A 17979-nucleotide genomic window follows, 5' to 3' on the forward strand; every position below is an offset into this window, starting at 1 on the left:
GGGTATTTAGTGAATAAAAAAATTACTCAGGGGCATTTCATGAAATTTTCGTAATTAAAATATTAAAATTATTTAAATACCCTTATAAAATACATATTTTAAATAAAATACATATAAAAATACGGGGTATTACAGTCTACCCCCCTTAAAAAAAGTTTCGTCCCGAAACTTGGGAAACAAAATTCAAAACTTTTCCTCTTTATGTATAGTATTGCTGTACTTTTGTCATTCCATTACTCCTTTGTGTCTCTTTGACAGCACTAATACTCAAAAATACTTAATAGAATTTGTGCAAAAAGCACCAAAAATATGTAAAATATAAGGAAAAGGCGCGAAATTCTATCGCATTCTACCCCCCTTAAAGAAAACGAGTTACGCCCCCGTAACTCAACATACCTAAAACAGCTCCGGGTATTTCTTTTTCATTTCATCTTCTGCCTCCAAAGTGACTTCCTGATAATCTTGGTTAGACCAAAGTACTTTCACAATGTTAACGTTCTTATTGCGTGTACTACGCACTTTACTGTCAAGAATCTTGACATGTCTCTCCTCATAAGTTAAGCTTTGATCTAACTCAATGGTTTCGGATTGTAGCACATGGGATTTATCAGGAATGTACCTTCTTAATTGGGATACATAAAATACATCATGTACTTTACTAAGCTCCATAGGTAAGGCTAACCTATAAGCTACTTTGCCTAATCTTTGTAGTATTTCATATGGACCAATGTATTTTTAACTGATCTTTCCTTTCTTTCCAAACCTCATCACTTCTTTCATTGGTGACACCTTTAACAACACTTTATCACCAATCCCAAATTCTTCTTCCCTTCGCTTTAAGTCTGCATAGCTCTTTTGGCGATCTTGAGCTGCTTGAATTTTAGCTTGAATTTCCCTTACTTGCTTAACTGTATCTTCAATCATTTGAGGCCCTAGGATCATAGTTTCACTAGTGTCGTTCCAACAAATTGGACTGCGACATTTCCTCCCATACAAAGCCTCAAATGGTGTCATTCCTATGCTTGCATGGTAACTATTATTGTAGGAAAATTCAATTAAATCCAAGTTATCTTCCCATCCCCCCTAGAAGTCTATTACACAAGCTCTCAACATGTCCTCCAATGTTTGAATGGTTCTCTCAGTTTTCCCATCTGTGGCAGGGTGAAATGTCGTACTCATCTTAAGTGTTATACCAAAATTTTCTTGTACACTTTTCAAGAATTTTGAGAGAAACCTGGAATCTCTGTCAGATACTATATCTTTTGGAACCCCATGTAACCTCACAACGTGTTTGTTGTAAGCTTTCGCAAGTTTCTCCATCTTCCAAGTTTCTTTCATTTGTATAAACACTGCTGATTTTGTAAGTCTATCCACCGCTACCCAAATGGCATCATTTCCACTCTTTGACTTAGGAAGGCAAGTCACAAAATCCTTTGAAATGCAATCCCATTTCCATAGTGGAATCTCTAACGACTGCACCGTCCCATGAGGCCTCTTGTGCTCTATCTTCACCTTTTGACATGTTAAACACTTTGCCACAAACTCAGCAACCTCATTTTTCATTCTAGGCCACCAAAACATCTTCTTCAAATCCTTATATAGCTTGTCTCCTCTCGGGTGTAATGAGTAATGTGTATTGTGGCCTTCTTCCATCAACTTTCTCTTTACTTCCTCACATTTCAGTGGTACGCACCATCGATATTTGTACCTCAAACTCCCATCTTCGTGAATCTTGAATTCTATAGTTTTTCCCTACTTAATTTTCTCGCGAATCCTATCCAACTTTACATCTCCCTCTTGGTTGGCTAAAATCTCGTCGAATACTGTTGGTTGGATGCTTATACTCGCAAGAATACCCGCTGGTACTCCCCATTCTACAACCTCTAAATTAAATTTCATCATTTCCCTACATAACTCATTAGCTACTACTAACGACTTTATTCCATGACTAGTTTTACGACTTAGAGCATCCGCAACTACATTCGCTTTCCCTTCGTGGTATTGTATGTCTAAATCATAATCCGTCGTATACTCTAACCATCTCTTTTGACGAGAGTTCAAGTCCTTTTGGGTGAAAATGTACTTTAAGATTTTATGGTCTGTGTAAATTCTACATTTCACTCCATACAAATAATGGCGCCAAATTTTTAGTGCAAAAATGATTGCAGCTAATTTCAAATCATAGGTTGGATAGTTTACTTCGTGGGTCTTTAACTGCCTCGATGCATATGCAATCACCTTCCCATTTTGCATAAGCACACACCCTAAACCATTCTTTGATGCATCGCTATACACATCATACAGTCCACTATCATCCAGAAGTGTAAGCACTAGTGCTGTAATTAGTTTGTGTTTCAAGAGTTGGAACGCCTCTTCACACCTATCGTCCCACTCAAACTTCTTGTCCTTCTTCATCAAGGTGGTCATAGGTTTAGAAATCTTGGAAAAATCCTTGACGAAACGCCTATAATACCCTGCTAAACCTAAGAAACTTCGCACATCAGATACTGTCTTGGGTGTAGGCCAACTCTTAACAGCTTCTATCTTGGCTGGGTCTACCTCTACTCCGTCCTTGGACACGAAATGTCCCAAGAAGGCTACCTTTTTCAACCAAAACTCACACTTAGAGAATTTTGCATAAAGGTGGTTTTCTCTTAGTGTTTGCAGAATTTCCCTTAGGTGTTCTGCGTGCTCTTCCTTGCTCTTTGAGTACACCAATATATCATCTATGAACACTACTACAAACTTATCCATAAATTGATGAAACACCCTATTCATCAAATCCATAAAGATTGTTGGAGCGTTTGTCAATCCAAAAGGCATAACTGTAAACTCGTAGTGTCCATATCTTGTCTTAAATGCGGTTTTAGGGATGTCCTCGTCGGCAATCCTCAATTGGTGATACCCTGATCTCAAGTCGATCTTTGAAAACACTGTGGCACCCTTTAATTGGTCAAACAAATCATCGATTCTTGGTAAGGGATACTTATTCTTTATGGTTACTTTATTTAGTTCTCTGTAGTCAATACACAACCTCATACTTCCATACTTCTTTTTCACGAATAGAACTGGCGCTCCCCAAGGAGAAGCACTTGGTCTAATGTATCCCTTTTCCAATAAATCTTGCAATTGCTCCTTTAATTCACTCATTTCTGCAGGTGCCATTCGATATGGTGCCTTGGATATTAGGGCTGTTCTTGGAACTAAATCTATGGTAAAGTCGATTGCCCTCTTAGGTGGAATTCCAGGAATCTCCTCTAGAAATACAACAAGGAATTCATTGACTACTTCTATATTTTCTGGATTTGTTACTTGTTCGTGGACCATATTCCTAACACTACAGAAATATACTAGATGTCCCTTCTTAATGTATTTTGCTAATTTTAGCACTGATATTAACCTAGGGCACTTGGTTTTACCATTCATCCAGTAAGTCACTGATTCATTTCCGCTTGTGACCATCTTCACTTTCTGTGATCTACAACTAATCTCAGCATTATACTTACTCAACCAGTCCATTCCCAGAATAAGATCAAAGTCACGCATCCCAAACTGAATAAGGTCAGACGGGAATATCTTTCCTTCTATTTCTAAAGGCACATTTCTAAAGGTTTTGGTACATTTCGCTACCCCACCTGTCGGAATGGTTATGGGTAAATCTACTACTTCTACTGTCTTTAAACGGTCTTTAAGTTTTCAAACAATACCCTTAGAAACAAAAATGTTGCACCATAATCAAACAATACTTTAACAGGAATAGAGTTAATAGAAAAAGTACCATTGATAACATCTTTCGTGGCATCCGCCTCATGCCTACTTAGAACGTTCAGTTTCCCTGCAGGTCCACCTTTCTGTTGGCTATTCCTACTTATGGTGTTACTTTTCTTCGCCCCATTCTGTTGCACTCCCTTATTCCCAGTAAAGTTGTTGTTGTTCCCCTGGAAATTCCTCTGGTTTCCACCTGAATTATTGTTGTTTTGCCTGTTCCCATTGCAATTCTTAGAGAAACACTCATACTCCCTATGCCCAAGTTTTTTACAAACACGACAAGTGACCAAATTGCCCTCGCAATACTTTCCAGGGTGGTTATTTCTACACCTCTTGCAAAAATAAATCCTCCCATTCTTGTTATTCCCCTGGTTATTGTTTCTAGCCCCTCCATTGTTGTTATGGGTTTCCCTGACGGTTATTACCCTGGAAATTATTATTGTTGTGAAAGTTATTGTTATGGTGGTACTTCTACTTCTTAAAACCATTCTGGTTTTCCTGCTGGTTTCTAGAAACCTGCCCCACTTCCTTCCTCTTCTCTCTTCCTTCTATTTCAGCTAACTCCTTTTTCTTCTTCTCCTCCAATGCATAAAGGTGTGCGGCCCTTCCATATACTTCATCCAAGGTCTCAAATACTTGCCCGCACAGCTTTAACTGCAAATCAGTAGTTAAACCACTCTCAAACTTCCTAGATTTTGCTTTCTCCGTAGCGACAGACTCTTAAGCAAAACGGGACAACTCAATAAACTTGTTGTAGTATTCCGTAACTGACATCCTTTCCATCTTAAGGTTTGAGAATTCCTCAGCTTTCTACTTCTGCAAAAAGCTAGGATAAAACTTGTCTCTCACTTTCTCTTGGAATTTAGTCCAATTGAACCCAGGTAGCGCTCTAATGGTAGTCTCATTTTGTTGCCACCAAAGGTCAGCTTCACCCCTCAGATAGTAAGTAGCACAACTCACTTTTGAGTTTTCAGGGCATCCCACAACTCTAAATAGTTTCTCAAATTCCCTCAACCAGTTTTCCAATATGGTAGGGTCAGGCTCCCCTTGATATGTTGGTGGCTTACTTTGGCCACCTTCTTAAAGAGCTCCCCCTGAGCATCCCCATTACCAGTTGAGTTTCTTGCCAATTGTTGGGCAACTGCTGCCAATTGCCTCACTACTTCATTCAAATCGTTTCCACCATTACCAGAACCTCTTCCCCCTGCCATTTTGCTTCTCCTGAATTAAGGACAAGGGTCTATATTAGAAATGGCTAAGGTTAGTTCTCAAGACATACACCCATCTATTACCTAGCACTCTTTAAACATTCACAGTAAAATTTAAAGCTAACAAATTGGGATAGCGAAAGCTAAGAATTCCCTAAATTTTTAGCTTTGTCAATCCATTATTGATTGCTTACCAACCATACATTTAATAAAGCATCACATAGATAAAAAAAAATAATTCCCATAGATGCCCATAGCTTAGAAATATTTATTGGAATTAAGTTTCTTGGAATTTTGGCTATTGGAATAGGGATGTGAAATGGGAGATTTGGAAAATAAATAAATTTTTTTATTAGTAATAAATATAAAAAAAAAATTTGACAAGGAAATAAATGAGGTCTTATTAATTAAAATAGACTGAAATTACTAAAGTAAAAATTGTTTCCTAGAAACTTGTGTGTTCATGCCACTTAATAATTTAAAACTAAAATAATAATAACTAAAATAAAGACTGTGAATTCATGACGAGGAAAGTTATAAATCTAATCCTTTCAAACGTTGTCCCGTTTGTCAGTGGATTGTTTGTAACTTGAAAAATCAAAATCAGAGTCATTTGACTCCTCCATTGGTTCAGGTGACTCAGGTTCGGGTTCTACTTGTACAAACTCCCCTTCTTCCTCCTTGTAGGGAATAATTTCAAGCCTTTAAAATCCCACTAGCTTGAACCCCACTGTGATCATACACTAAAGTACGGTGGCGTCCAAAAGGGAAGAAGATAGAGCAAAAGAGTCGCCAACAAGTTTTTAAGGAACTTGTAAACCGTTCATAGGATGAAGTTTACACCCCTTAACGATCCAAGAGATCGTCAACTCCATAAGGTCATGAACCAAATCCAACCTAAAAGAGATTGAACCTGTCCTAATAATAGGCCTCTACTTTATTCTGATCGTATTCATGTGCGCTTTCCGATTAACATGCAATCAATAGGATTAACCCTAAACCTATTTATCTATGTTGGTTGAATATTAATGCACAAACAAATCTATTATTGGCGATCACTTGAATTATAATCATATTAACCCTAACAAGATTATTAAATATCTTATTAAGCGTGATTTCAAGTACAAAATTCCCTTTAAACAGGCAATGAAGGTGATCAAGCAATAAATATAAATCAAGCAACAAAGAATAAATAATCATAACAATAATTATAATCGTTATAATGTTCATGTTAATATTAAAGCATAATAAAGATAGCAAGATCCTAGGCATGATACTAACAAGATTAATAACAAACCCTAGCATGTCACTAAGCAATAAAAAATCAAATCTTTAACCCTAACATGATATTAACAATCATAAATATTAGGAAGAGAATAGGAAGCATCGTAACAATCATATTAAATGTTAAAATTACCCTAGACATGATACTAGGAATCATAATAACAATATAAACATGATCTCTACATCATAACATCAATAAAAACCATTAAAGTACTTACTTTGATGCTTCGTACCTCTTTCTAATAACAAAATACACACGTTAGTAACTTCAAGGAAAATAATAATCAAAACTATTAAATTAAATAATTGAAAGAGAGAATTGGGACCAAACCCTCAGAAATTAAAACCTTTCACGTCTAGGGCGAAGGCAACTTCGAATATGGCTAGGTGTTTCTAGATCTTGAGAATGCGGAATTTTGTATGAAAACAAAGTAAGAAAGAAAGAATTGAATGAAAGAATGCTAATGAAAACTTGTGAATGAGGAGAATTGGTTGTAGGTGAATATAGATGATGAATTGGTGAATGAAAACAGAGTTTTTGATACGATATTTATAGAGAAAATCAGCCAAAAAATATAATTTAACAAAACAGAGTCTAACGCACGCAAAACAAGGTTGGCGCCAACCCTGGCTAGCTGGCACCAGGCACCAAGGCCTGGGGTTGGACGCCAGTCTTGATTTTAACGCATTTTCGAAAATCCGATAAATTTACCGTATTGGAGGATAAAATAATATAATTCTTTCGAAAATGCTATTTGATTTTGATTAAAACTCTGAAAAGTCAACAAAGTCAACTTATCAATGCTAATTGAATTAGGAATGAAAAGAACCTTCTAGAAGATTCTAGAAGACTAAAACTATTCCTAATTGCATTAGGAATGATAAATCATATTAGGCCCTCCCCTAGATCATTGGGCCGCACATAAAGCTCAAACCGGGCCCAGTTTGGTAAATTGGCCATAACTTCCTTAATATTCATCGGAATTGGGCTTATAATATATCATTGGAAATGCCTTTGCAAGCCCCATCCAACTACACTACTATTGGACCTATATCATGGACCAAACAAACTGGATTGGCTGTTTTCTTAAAATAAAGTTTTAAAAACAGAGAGAAGAGAAAAGAAATTAAAACTTTCCGCACCACTAGACCTTTCCACACTTTCGTTTCATTCGATTATGATTCGACGTGAAAGGCACTCATCACTGGGTTTGGTTTTGGGGAGACACAAATAAGTGTCTACAGAAGCCCCCACTTTAAATGAGTTTTGGAGAAACGCAAGTTTCAAAAACGAAAGTCAAAGTATCGATAGGGACAGAGAATGATTCAGAACGTTCTGCGATCCTAAATCACTCTTGCAATGCCGATACCTGCAAAACTAGAGTTAGTTAAACAGATAAAAGAGTTAAGAAACGCGTATCTTTCACCGTCGAGCACACGTCTCTGAAAGTAACCGATTTGTTTTGATGACCTCCTGCAAGGTAGAGAATGCCATCCCGCTTGAAAACCGCTACGCGTGTAACTGCTTCCAAATTAGAAGATTGGTTTGCCTGAAACGATCCTCCTCCGCAATGATAATATTCCGCGTCCAAGGTAATACCATCGAAGATTATTTCTCTTGAAACAATCCTCATCCGCCGTGAAAATGTTCCACATCCTAGGAAACATCATTGAAGATTATTTCGCTTGAAACAATCTCCAGTTGTTTGTGACAACTCTCCGCAAGCTAGGGAATGATGTCGAAGATATCTTCTCTTGAAGTCATCCTCACTCTATGCGATAATTTTCCAAAGGAAATTACCGAAGATCCACGCATGTCGATCTTTAAAAAGTTCGCCTAAAATTTGCCTTCGCTATGCCTGTACGTCGGCGCTCTTTGCTCTTGAACCTATATGTCGATGCTCTTTGCTCTTGAACCTATATGTCGGTGTCCTTTGCTAATGAGCCAATGCTTAGGCACTTTAAACTAAGTGAGACGATCTCTTATCAGGTCGATCACTTTATGTAATCAAGCCGATTACTTAAATCATGTCAAATTGCTTAGAGGGGCTAACTGGCGTACCAAGGAACCCAAAAAATATGTTGCAGAAGGCTAGCACAACCTCAAAAGGTGGCTGAGTGCTTTGGCGTCACTGAAAATCCATCAGCGCCAGCTATTTGGTGTTAGCGCCAGGCGCCAACCCAGATTGTGACGCCAATGCCTAGGGACTGGCGCCAGTACGGGATTTTCTTTAAATGCCCGTTTTCGTTTCATTTGTTGCTCTGTTCGTCGCGAAACTGCTCGAAAGAAGCCCGAAACTTCAATTGCTCATTGCTTGCTCGTTTTTCAACCGAGTTCGCTCAAATTTGTTGCAAATCAAAGCTCTTCTCATCTATTTTCCCGATCTATGTAAGTTTTCCTCAATCACACCAGTTTTTATGAATTCTTGGCATGAATATTCACGAATTTCACGAAAATTCGAATTCTATGATGCTCAATTTGCTTTGTTTGTCAAGTTTTATGCCATGAAATTGCTTGTTTATGTTTATATATTGCCTTGGGAGTAATTTGAGACTTGTTTGACTCAATTTGGTGAAGAAATGAGCAATCTGCCATTGTTGGACCTCCTAAGGTCGTGAAGAACAATGTGGTTTGTTCTTGACATTTTTGCTAGCAATTCTTGTTCAATTTGTCACAATAATCACTATAGTGTTGCAAGAAATTGTTTGATTGCTTGAAAAAATGTTGTCATGCTCAATTTTGAATTTTAGTCTGTTTTAGTACTACGTACTCTGTTTTTGCGAACATAGTATCATGCGGCTAGGCGAACCTTAGATACTATAGAACCTTAATTTATGATGATTCTGCACAATGTAGCATGGCCAGACAACGAGGCTCGGGTTCTTCTTCTGAGGGTGCTCCTGCTGCACCGGTAGGAGAGGCTACCTCGGCTTTTAGAGGTGGTAGGATGTACGAGGTCAGCTCGTCATCACAGCAGCCTCCGCGGTCTCAGCCTCAGGTTGATCCTAGTTGGAGTGGTCCTATCTTGAGTCTTCCTCCTCCCACGGAGACTGGAGCTGGTGCTGAAGCTGGAGCTGGTGGAGAGGTTACTCCTCGCACGACGCAGTTTTATGGCATGATGGGCCTACGTCCTCCTGCGCCGTAGTCTGTTTCTGTATATATATTTTATTTTGACTTTTTATAGAACTTTGCCTTTGACACATTATTTAGACACATTTTGTATTTTTATGTTATCGTAAATTTATTTGATTGTTTATTATTATGTTAGTGTATGTTAGTGTGTGCAAAAGAAGTGTGATAACAATTTTTGCGCAAAAATTCCGTCATTTTTATTATTGATGGAGGATATTATCCGACTCTCTCCCCCAAAAAGAAAAAATAAAAGAAAACGGAAAAATGCCGGTTTTTTAAAATTAAAATAAAATCCAAAAAAGAATAAAATAAATTAAAAATAATTTCTATATTTAATTAATTAAGAAAAAAGATAGAAAAGATATTTAGGAAAATTAAACGGGGCCATAAAGTCATTAACCGACTCAAGTTTAATATCAAAAACGCAAACTGAGCACGCGCGGCTGTCATGGTTACTTGGCGCCAGCTGGCGCCACACTATGGCGCGTGGCGCTAGGCGCTACACTTAGCGTGTGGCGCCAAGCTCTGGAGGGTGGCGCCAATGTCGGGGATTTGACGCCAATTGACGCTGACTCCGTGTTTCATTCAGATTAAAATTCCTTGCAATTTGTGCATAAATAGCCCCCTGCTCAGCCGATTCTTCTCATAATTCCAGCGAAAAAATTTATTTTCTTCTTTAGAAAAAATAATAATCATGTCTTTAGCCACTAAAACCTTCATCCAATACACTCATGAATGGTGTCAATCCCTTAATGCTAGAGACAAAAAAGAATTAGATTTATTTCACTTGGGGGGAATTTATGGCATCAAAGGGGTAGATCTAGACCTAGACTTCATACATACCGCTTTAGAATTTTGGAATATTGATACGCATTGTTTCAGAATAGGGTATGATGAGATTAGCCCTTTGCCAGAGGAATTTGGTGCTATCTTAGGCTTCCCAGCAATAGACCTGGTAGTAATCCCTAGAGTAGATGCATATTACTATAAGGATTTCGAACGCTTCTTTAATTTAAAGGAAAGGGATTTATCAAAAATAGTAGATGGCAATATATTTAATTTGAAAGAATTCGCACGCTATTATTTTGATAAACCTCTTTCTGAATCCTTTCATATATATAGAAGAAGGGCGTTTTTATTTTGCATGCTCAATCAATTCTTTCTTAGTAGTGGTAAAAATAATGAGGGTCAATCAATTATCACTACTGTGCTAGAACAAATTGAATCAGGGAGGAATCCAATGCCATTAATAGTTGGAGAGACCATGATTAGTCTTGATGAATTGAAAAGGGACCCAAAAGCGCCTTTTCGCGGTTCTCCAATGTTACTACAGGTAGAAAAATAACATTTTTAATTACAGAAATCAAAAAATATATTTTTGTATTGTAATAATAATTTTGTTTGCATTGCAATTTTTTTACAGATGTGGCTAATGGAGAGGCTAGGATTAATTAGCCCTCCGGATGACATCGAAAAATATACTCCCAATTGCTTCGTGAGAAGAAAGAAGCGCATCCCTAAGATTGGGCGCCATGGGTGGAGAAAAGTATTTGAATCACGTGATTTTGCTATCAAGTGGATCATCCCATGGTGGAAAATAGAAAGGATGGTTGGTGTTAACAAGCAACATTTCTGCCGTCTTCCAAGCTTATCTCGCGTAACATATTATTATCCTTGCAGGGTAAAGAGACAATACGACTTACTTCAAAATATTCCTTCCGAGGATCTTCGTCCTCCCTATGAGTACCCTTTATCTCAACAAGTAGATAGATTCGACGCTTACTGGAGCGCTAGACCTTTATGGGAAGTAATTACCCAAAAGGTTCCCCCTTCTTTACCTAATGATGTAAAGAAGTGGTTGCTGAAGAAATCTTCGATTGATCAGGGTAGAACCGATGTGAAGAATCTTCTAGGTGACAGGGTGACACCTGCCAAAGAACGCTTAGGTGCAAGAATTGAATTCAAAACACCTACAATGCCTAGGAAGAAAAATACTACTAGAGAAAAAGGAAAAAGGAAAGCTAACACCACAGACAAAAAGGCTTGGGTGGACAAGAAGCATGGAGTGCTAGCTGAAGGGGAGATAATCTATTCCAAAATTGAATGTAGGTCCTCTAAAGGATGCCTACTAGCTAAAGTAATGGATGAAGAGGAGGAAGCAGAAAAGAATTAGAAAAAAACTAAAAAGGAAAAGAAAGATTAAAAGCATTGCTTAGCTTTATATTTATTAGACTTAGATTGTTATTTTTATTTAAAGTTAATTTATTTCAGCCTTATTTAAATTCCATCAATAATGTAATTTTATTTTATTAATGAAATTTCAGCTTTTAATTAAATTGTTACTTTAAATTTGTTTTATTAAAGCAATGAAAATCGAAAAAAAAATTAATTTTTCAGAAGTTCTTCGAGTACCGAAGTCGAAAATTTTCCGAAAAACACCAAAATTTGCCCGGTTTTTATTTACAAATTGGCACCAGTAATTGGGGGTTGGCGCCAGCTATTGAGGTCTGGCGCCAGGCGCCAATCTCAGCGGTTGGCGCTGATGACTTCTGACTGGCGCCAGGCTCTGTTCTGCGACGCCAATTATTTATCGATTTTCTGTTGACTTTTTAATTGATTCTGGAATGCGGAGATGTTGATAAATAAATTGGCCGCACCCGTAAAGGGTTGCCGACGTATCATTTCCTAAGGAATCAGGCCGAACGTAGCTCTCTTGAGTATCCTACTCAAGTAATTATGGGTAGTATTTCTTAAGTTGGTCAAGATTGGTCATGTTTGAGAATTCATTGCCATCCATATCAGTTAGTATTGCTGCACCACCTGACAGGATTGCTTTGACAATGTAGGGGCCAGACCAGTTAGGTCTAAATTTTCCCCTTGGGTCTAAAACATTTTTCCTTAGTGCTTTTAATACCAAATCCCCTACTTTGATATTTCTTGTCTTGACCTTCTTATTAAAATGTCTAGCCATACGGGTTTGATAACACTGAGTGTGATGTAGAGCTTCTAGTCGTTTTTCGTCGAGTAGAATCAATTCTTCATATCTTGCCCTAGTCCATTCAACTTCATTGAGTTTACACTCTAGCGCAATGCGTAGAGATGGTATTTCTATTTCGACAGGTTGTACAACATCCATTCCATATACCAAGGAAAATGGCGTATTTCCCGTTGATGTACGGATTGACGTGCGATAACCCCACAATGCGAAGTGGAGCTTGTCAGGCCAATCCTTATAATTTTCTGTCATTTTCTCGATGATAGTCTTTAGATTCTTATTAGCTGCCTCGACTGCTCCGTTTGCTTGAGGTCTATAAGGGGACGAATGATGATGTTGGATGCCATATTTATGTAGCAATTCTTCACATTCGGCTTGAAAGTGAGTTCCATTGTCACTTATCATTTCATGTGGGACTCCATATCGACAAATAATATTTCTCTCGATAAAGAGTGCTCTATGTTTCGCAGTGAGTTTAGCGTATGATTGCGCTTCGACCCACTTTGTAAAGTAATCAATTGCCACTAGAATAAATTCGTGGCCTCCTGTCCCTGCGGGAATGATTTTGCCAATTATGTCAATTCCCCAAGTAGAGAATGGCCATGGCGATGTGTAGGTGTAGAGCAAAGATGGAGGGACATGTTGTAAATTGGCATAAATTTGACACTTAGGGCATCTTTTTACGTATTGATGGCAATCCCTATTCATTGTAGTCCAATAATATCCTTCTCGCATTATTTTCTGGACTAACATTTTGCCATTTACATGAGTTCCACAGATTCCTTCGTGAACTATTCTCATTATTCTTTGTGCATCCACCTTTCCTACACATAGGAGAGCTTGACCTTTAGGTACCCTTTTATGTAGCTCGTTGTCTATGAGTACATATTGAGAAGCCAAAAGTCTCAGTGCTCGCTTTGCTCTTTTGTCAGCATGAGGAGGGTAATTTCCATTGGTGACATAGTTGAGTATGTCTGTGTACCATGGTTCTTCTTCTTGTTCTTCTTCTTCGTCTTGGACTAAGTCATCGTCTTCTATAGCCTGTATATACGCTGGTTTATGCCTTTTTTCGATAGTTAGAGGCATTTGCTCGATTTCCGTGGGAATCCTAACCATCGAGGCTAATCTTGCCAAGGCATCAGCAAATTGGTTTTCTTCTCTAGGTAGATATGTGTATTCTACCTTCTCTAACTGATCGGTAAGAGTTTCCAGATAGGTTTGGTAAGGGGCTAGGCTTTCACTCCTTACTTTCCACCATTTAGATATCTTATTGATGATCAAAGAAGAGTCTCCGAATATCCTTAACTTCCTTACTCCCAATGCCAGGGCTGTTTCAAGGCCTACCACGCATGCTTCATATTCAGCAGCGTTGTTGGTAACGTCGAAATCAAGCTTTATTGAGATTGGAACGTGTTCTTCTTTAGGTGATACTAGTAGCACTCTGACGCCACACCCCTTTTGGTTTGAGGCTCCGTCGAAATACAAGGTCCAAGTATCATCTTCGGTAACCATCAAATCTTCATCTGGAAATTCATTGTCCTGTATTGGTGTCGAGTCTTCTATTGGAAAGTCTGCCAGAAAGTCTGACACCACGGATCCTTTAATAGCTTTTTGTGGCATGAACCATACATCAAACTGGGCTAGATTGACTATCCATCTTGAAATACGTCCATTAAGTGTTGATTTCTTGAACAGATACTTGAGTGGATCCAGTCGGGAGACTACGAAAACGGTATGTACCAACATGTAATGTCGCAACTTAGTTGTGGCCCACACCAAGGCGAGGCACAATTTCTCGAGCGGTGTATAGCGTGTTTCGTATTCGAGCATCTTTTTACTTAGGTAATAGATTGCGTTCTCTTTATCTTCTACCTCTTGTGCTAGCATGGCTCCCATTGTCTCTTTGGTAACCGTCAAGTATAACCTAAGAGATATTCCAGGAAGTGCTGGCGCTAATACGGGAGGATTTGCAAGATAGGCTTTGATCTTGTCAAAGGCTTTTTGACACTCATCATCCCATATTAATGGTACATTCTTCTTGAGCTTCTTGAAGATTGGTTCACATATCGTTGTCAGTTTTGATATGAACCTACTTATGTATTGCAACCGGCCAATAAATCCTCGAATCTGTTTCTCAGTCTTGAGCGGTGGCATCGACATGATTGCTTTAATCTTGGTTGGATCTACCTCTATTCCTCTAGATCTTATGACGTATCCCAAGAGCTTGCCCGAGGTGACTCCAAAAGCACATTTTGATGGATTCAACCTCATATTATATTTTCTTAGTCTTTCGAAAAATTTCCTTAAGGCTACTTGATGGCCTGGACGGTCCTTTGATTTCACAATCATGTCGTCGACATATACTTCGACTTCTTTATGCATCATGTCATGGAGTAAGGCAGTTGTTTCACGTTGGTAAGTAGCACCCGCGTTTTTCAACCTAAATAACATTACCGTGTAGCAGTAAGTGCCCCATGGTGTGATAAAGGTCGTTTTCTCCATGTCTTCTTCTGCCATGAGAATCTGATTGTACCCTGCGTATCCATCCATGAATGAGAGAAGCGCGTGATTTACCGTGTTGTCTACCAGAATATCGATGTGTGGCAAAGGGAAGTCGTCCTTTAGACTTGCCTTATTTAGATCTCGATAGTCGAAACACGTCCTTACCCTTCCGTCTTTCTTTGGAACTGGGACGACGTTGGCGACCCATTCGGGGTATTTGGATACCTTGATGAAACCTGCAGTTATTTGTTTTTGAACTTCTTCTTTTATTTTAAGTGCTACGTTGGGTTTCATTCGACGCAACTTTCATTTTACAAGTTTCATTCCTGGGATTAGTGGTATAGTGTGTTGAGCTATTTCTCTGTTAATGCCTGGCATATCTTCATATGACCAAGCAAATACATCGATAAATTCTTTAAGTAAGTTAATTAAATCGGTTCTTTCTTGTTTATTCAATGTTAGTCCGATTTTAACTTCTCTTTTATGAGTTGAATCATTCGAGATGTCAATCGTTTCAGTTTCTTCAATTACTGGTGTTTTCTTTTCGAGTGTTTCCATTGCTTTAATAATTTCTTTGTCTTTTTCATCGTTAGCTAAGCAATGCTCGTCATCTTGGGTTAGGGAAGAACACAAGAAGTAAGTAAAATGAGAAATATTATTGTACTCTGAGATCATTACATCAAAGAGTGATATGTCCTCAGGGACTGGATCACTAACTATCCTAGGAGGAGAAATTGGAAGGGAAGGTGTTATTGCTAAAGAGTTAGAAGATTCTAAAGGGAAAGACTCTGACTCGGACTCTGACTCCGACGACTCTTCGAACATCGGCCCTTGCCCTGTCGTGATTGATATCTTCCTTCCGCTTGGAGTAGTCACTTTGATAGTCTTGCGCCACCCTTGTAGTGATCCTTCGGCTGGAATAATTAGCTTCAAGGGGTCGAATTTTTCGCTTTGTAGGACTGTTTGAATGAGCGAGGAGTTATCTTCTTCATAAGTTGGCTCATTCTTTTCTCGCCCAAACAGTAATCCCATGACGTTAAAGTCAAAGCATGGGGGTGCTTTCTCCTTATGGACGGGAGTTGGGATTTCATCAGTGAAATAGCAATCCAAGAAAATCTCGAATCCTGGTTGTCGTATGCCATTTACAACAAATGGCTCGGGAAATTCATGGCATGGATAGTCCTCTCCTTCTTTTATAAACTGACCATTAAGCGTAAGAGGGTACTGATCCATTGGAATTTCTTTCTTTTGAATGCGAGCGTCCCTACGTGCTTTCAACTTGTCCTGGGCTTGCTTGAGATCTTTCCGAGTTGGTTCGAAACCAAGTCCGAAAGTATCTAGCTTAGGGAGGCCAGTGACTCCAGCGATTTTGCTATCCCCTTCTTCTTTCCTAGGGTCATCCCAGGGAAGTGTCCTTGTTTCTTCAGCATAGTGTTGAAAATCATGTTAAAATGGGGGTCATGGAAAAGAGATGTCCTTTCATCCTCCTGGATTAAGGAGACTTCTTCGTTAAAGCCCCATAGGTCTTCATCATCTTCGTCGTGCTCCACATTAATGATTGGATTTTCTATGGATTTGATTCTCATCGGCGAAGCATCAATAGTGATTGGAATTCCTCCAACTATGGTTTTCACCTGTTGGTGGAGAGATAAAGGGACGACCTTTAGATCATGAAGCCAGGGGAGTCCCAAAAACAGATTGAATGAGGCTTTGATGTCTACTACTTGAAAAGTAGTAGCATGTTCTATTGCTCCTGCCGTCACATTTAGAGTTATTTTGATAAGAGCTTGACGGCGAGTATTATCGTAGGCTCTTATTCCTTGTGTGGACGGAGTTAAATCTTCATCCCTTATGCCGAGCATCCTCGCAGTTCTAAGTGGACAGACATTGATAGCCGATCCATTGTCTACAAGAGTCATGGGAACATTCATCCTTTTGCAGACTACCGTGAGGTTTAATGCCTTGTAGTGTTTGTCACCTTCTGGGGGTAAATCTTTGTCATAGAAGGTGATTAGATTAATCGGACTAGGAAGGTCACTTGTGAGGAAGTTAGCTAGTCCCTCAGGAGTAGTGTCAGAATCTATCCCGATTTTATCCAAGGCATTCATTACAGCCAACCTATGTTCTTGAGATGTTGCTAGGAGCTTCCACACATTCATCTCAACCTTTATCTGCTTAAACTGTTTAACAATGTCGTTGTCTTCGATGATAGGTATGGGAACTTGTTGTACGGTAGGCATAGGTTGTGTTGAAACGGGAGGTTGCATCCTCCAAGATCTTGTGAGGACGTCTATTGATGAATCTTCTTCAGCCCAAATGTCGTCTGTGGTATATGATACAGAAGGTGAAGGTCCTACTATGTCCTTTAAGTAGACATTTTCTTCATCACTGTCCCACACTCCATTAACGGTTATATCCTCTTCTTGTTGAACTTGGACTAATTTCTTTTCATCAATCATTTTCTGTACCAAATCCTTGAATTTGAAACAGTTTCCTATGGTGTGCCCCCCTGATTGATGGTATTGACAGTAATATCTATCTGTCCTTTTTAATGACTCAAATGGTCTCGGTTCGAGAGGTTTGACCTCGCCACTCTCGGAGAGCATTTCGAAAATTTGCGCATATGGGATCCCAATTGGAGTGTAAATTCTATTGCTCTTCTTGGGTTTTTTGGTGACTTGTAAGGGAAAATACTTTGCCTCATAAGTCATTCTCACTGGTGTGGATTCTCTTTTAGGTTCTTCCTTTGGACATGGAAGCTCATCATATTTCTTGTGAAGTTCGTTCATAACTTTGAGAGCTTCACGTAGTAGTTGCGATGCCTCTTTCATAGACAATGTGAGCAATTGTATGTCTTCCTTATTTGCCGGTTCTGGAAGGTTATCTCTAACATCGAAAAAGTTCTCCTCTCCTTTTTCTTCAACATTGATTTCTTCGACAGACTTAATGAGAGATGAGGGGTCAACCTCGTTTTCTTCATCGGAGATAGCCAAAGTATGAGCTAGAGGTGCATTGTCAATGCTTGGCTTCTTATTGGCAGGGGGCAATGACAGTTTGTTATTGTCGATTAGGTCTTGGATAGCTTCCTT

The 17979-nt window shown here is 38.8% G+C and overlaps 1 protein-coding gene across 1 annotated transcript; it reads right to left on the minus strand.

Annotated features, from left to right (window-relative positions):
- Nucleotides 1-396: 396 nt before the first annotated feature.
- On the minus strand, nucleotides 397-1014 carry LOC110713730. Its single transcript, XM_021892177.1, has 2 exons — nucleotides 764-1014; nucleotides 397-619 (listed from the first exon to the last, which is right to left on the minus strand). The coding sequence occupies exons 1-2, from the start codon at nucleotides 1012-1014 to the stop codon at nucleotides 397-399; spliced, it is 474 nt and encodes a 157-aa protein (XP_021747869.1).
- Nucleotides 1015-17979: the final 16965 nt, after the last annotated feature.

The sequence above is a fragment of the Chenopodium quinoa genome, unplaced genomic scaffold, assembly GCF_001683475.1.
Source record: "Chenopodium quinoa cultivar QQ74 unplaced genomic scaffold, ASM168347v1, whole genome shotgun sequence".
In the NCBI taxonomy this organism is placed as follows: Eukaryota; Viridiplantae; Streptophyta; class Magnoliopsida; order Caryophyllales; family Amaranthaceae; genus Chenopodium; species Chenopodium quinoa.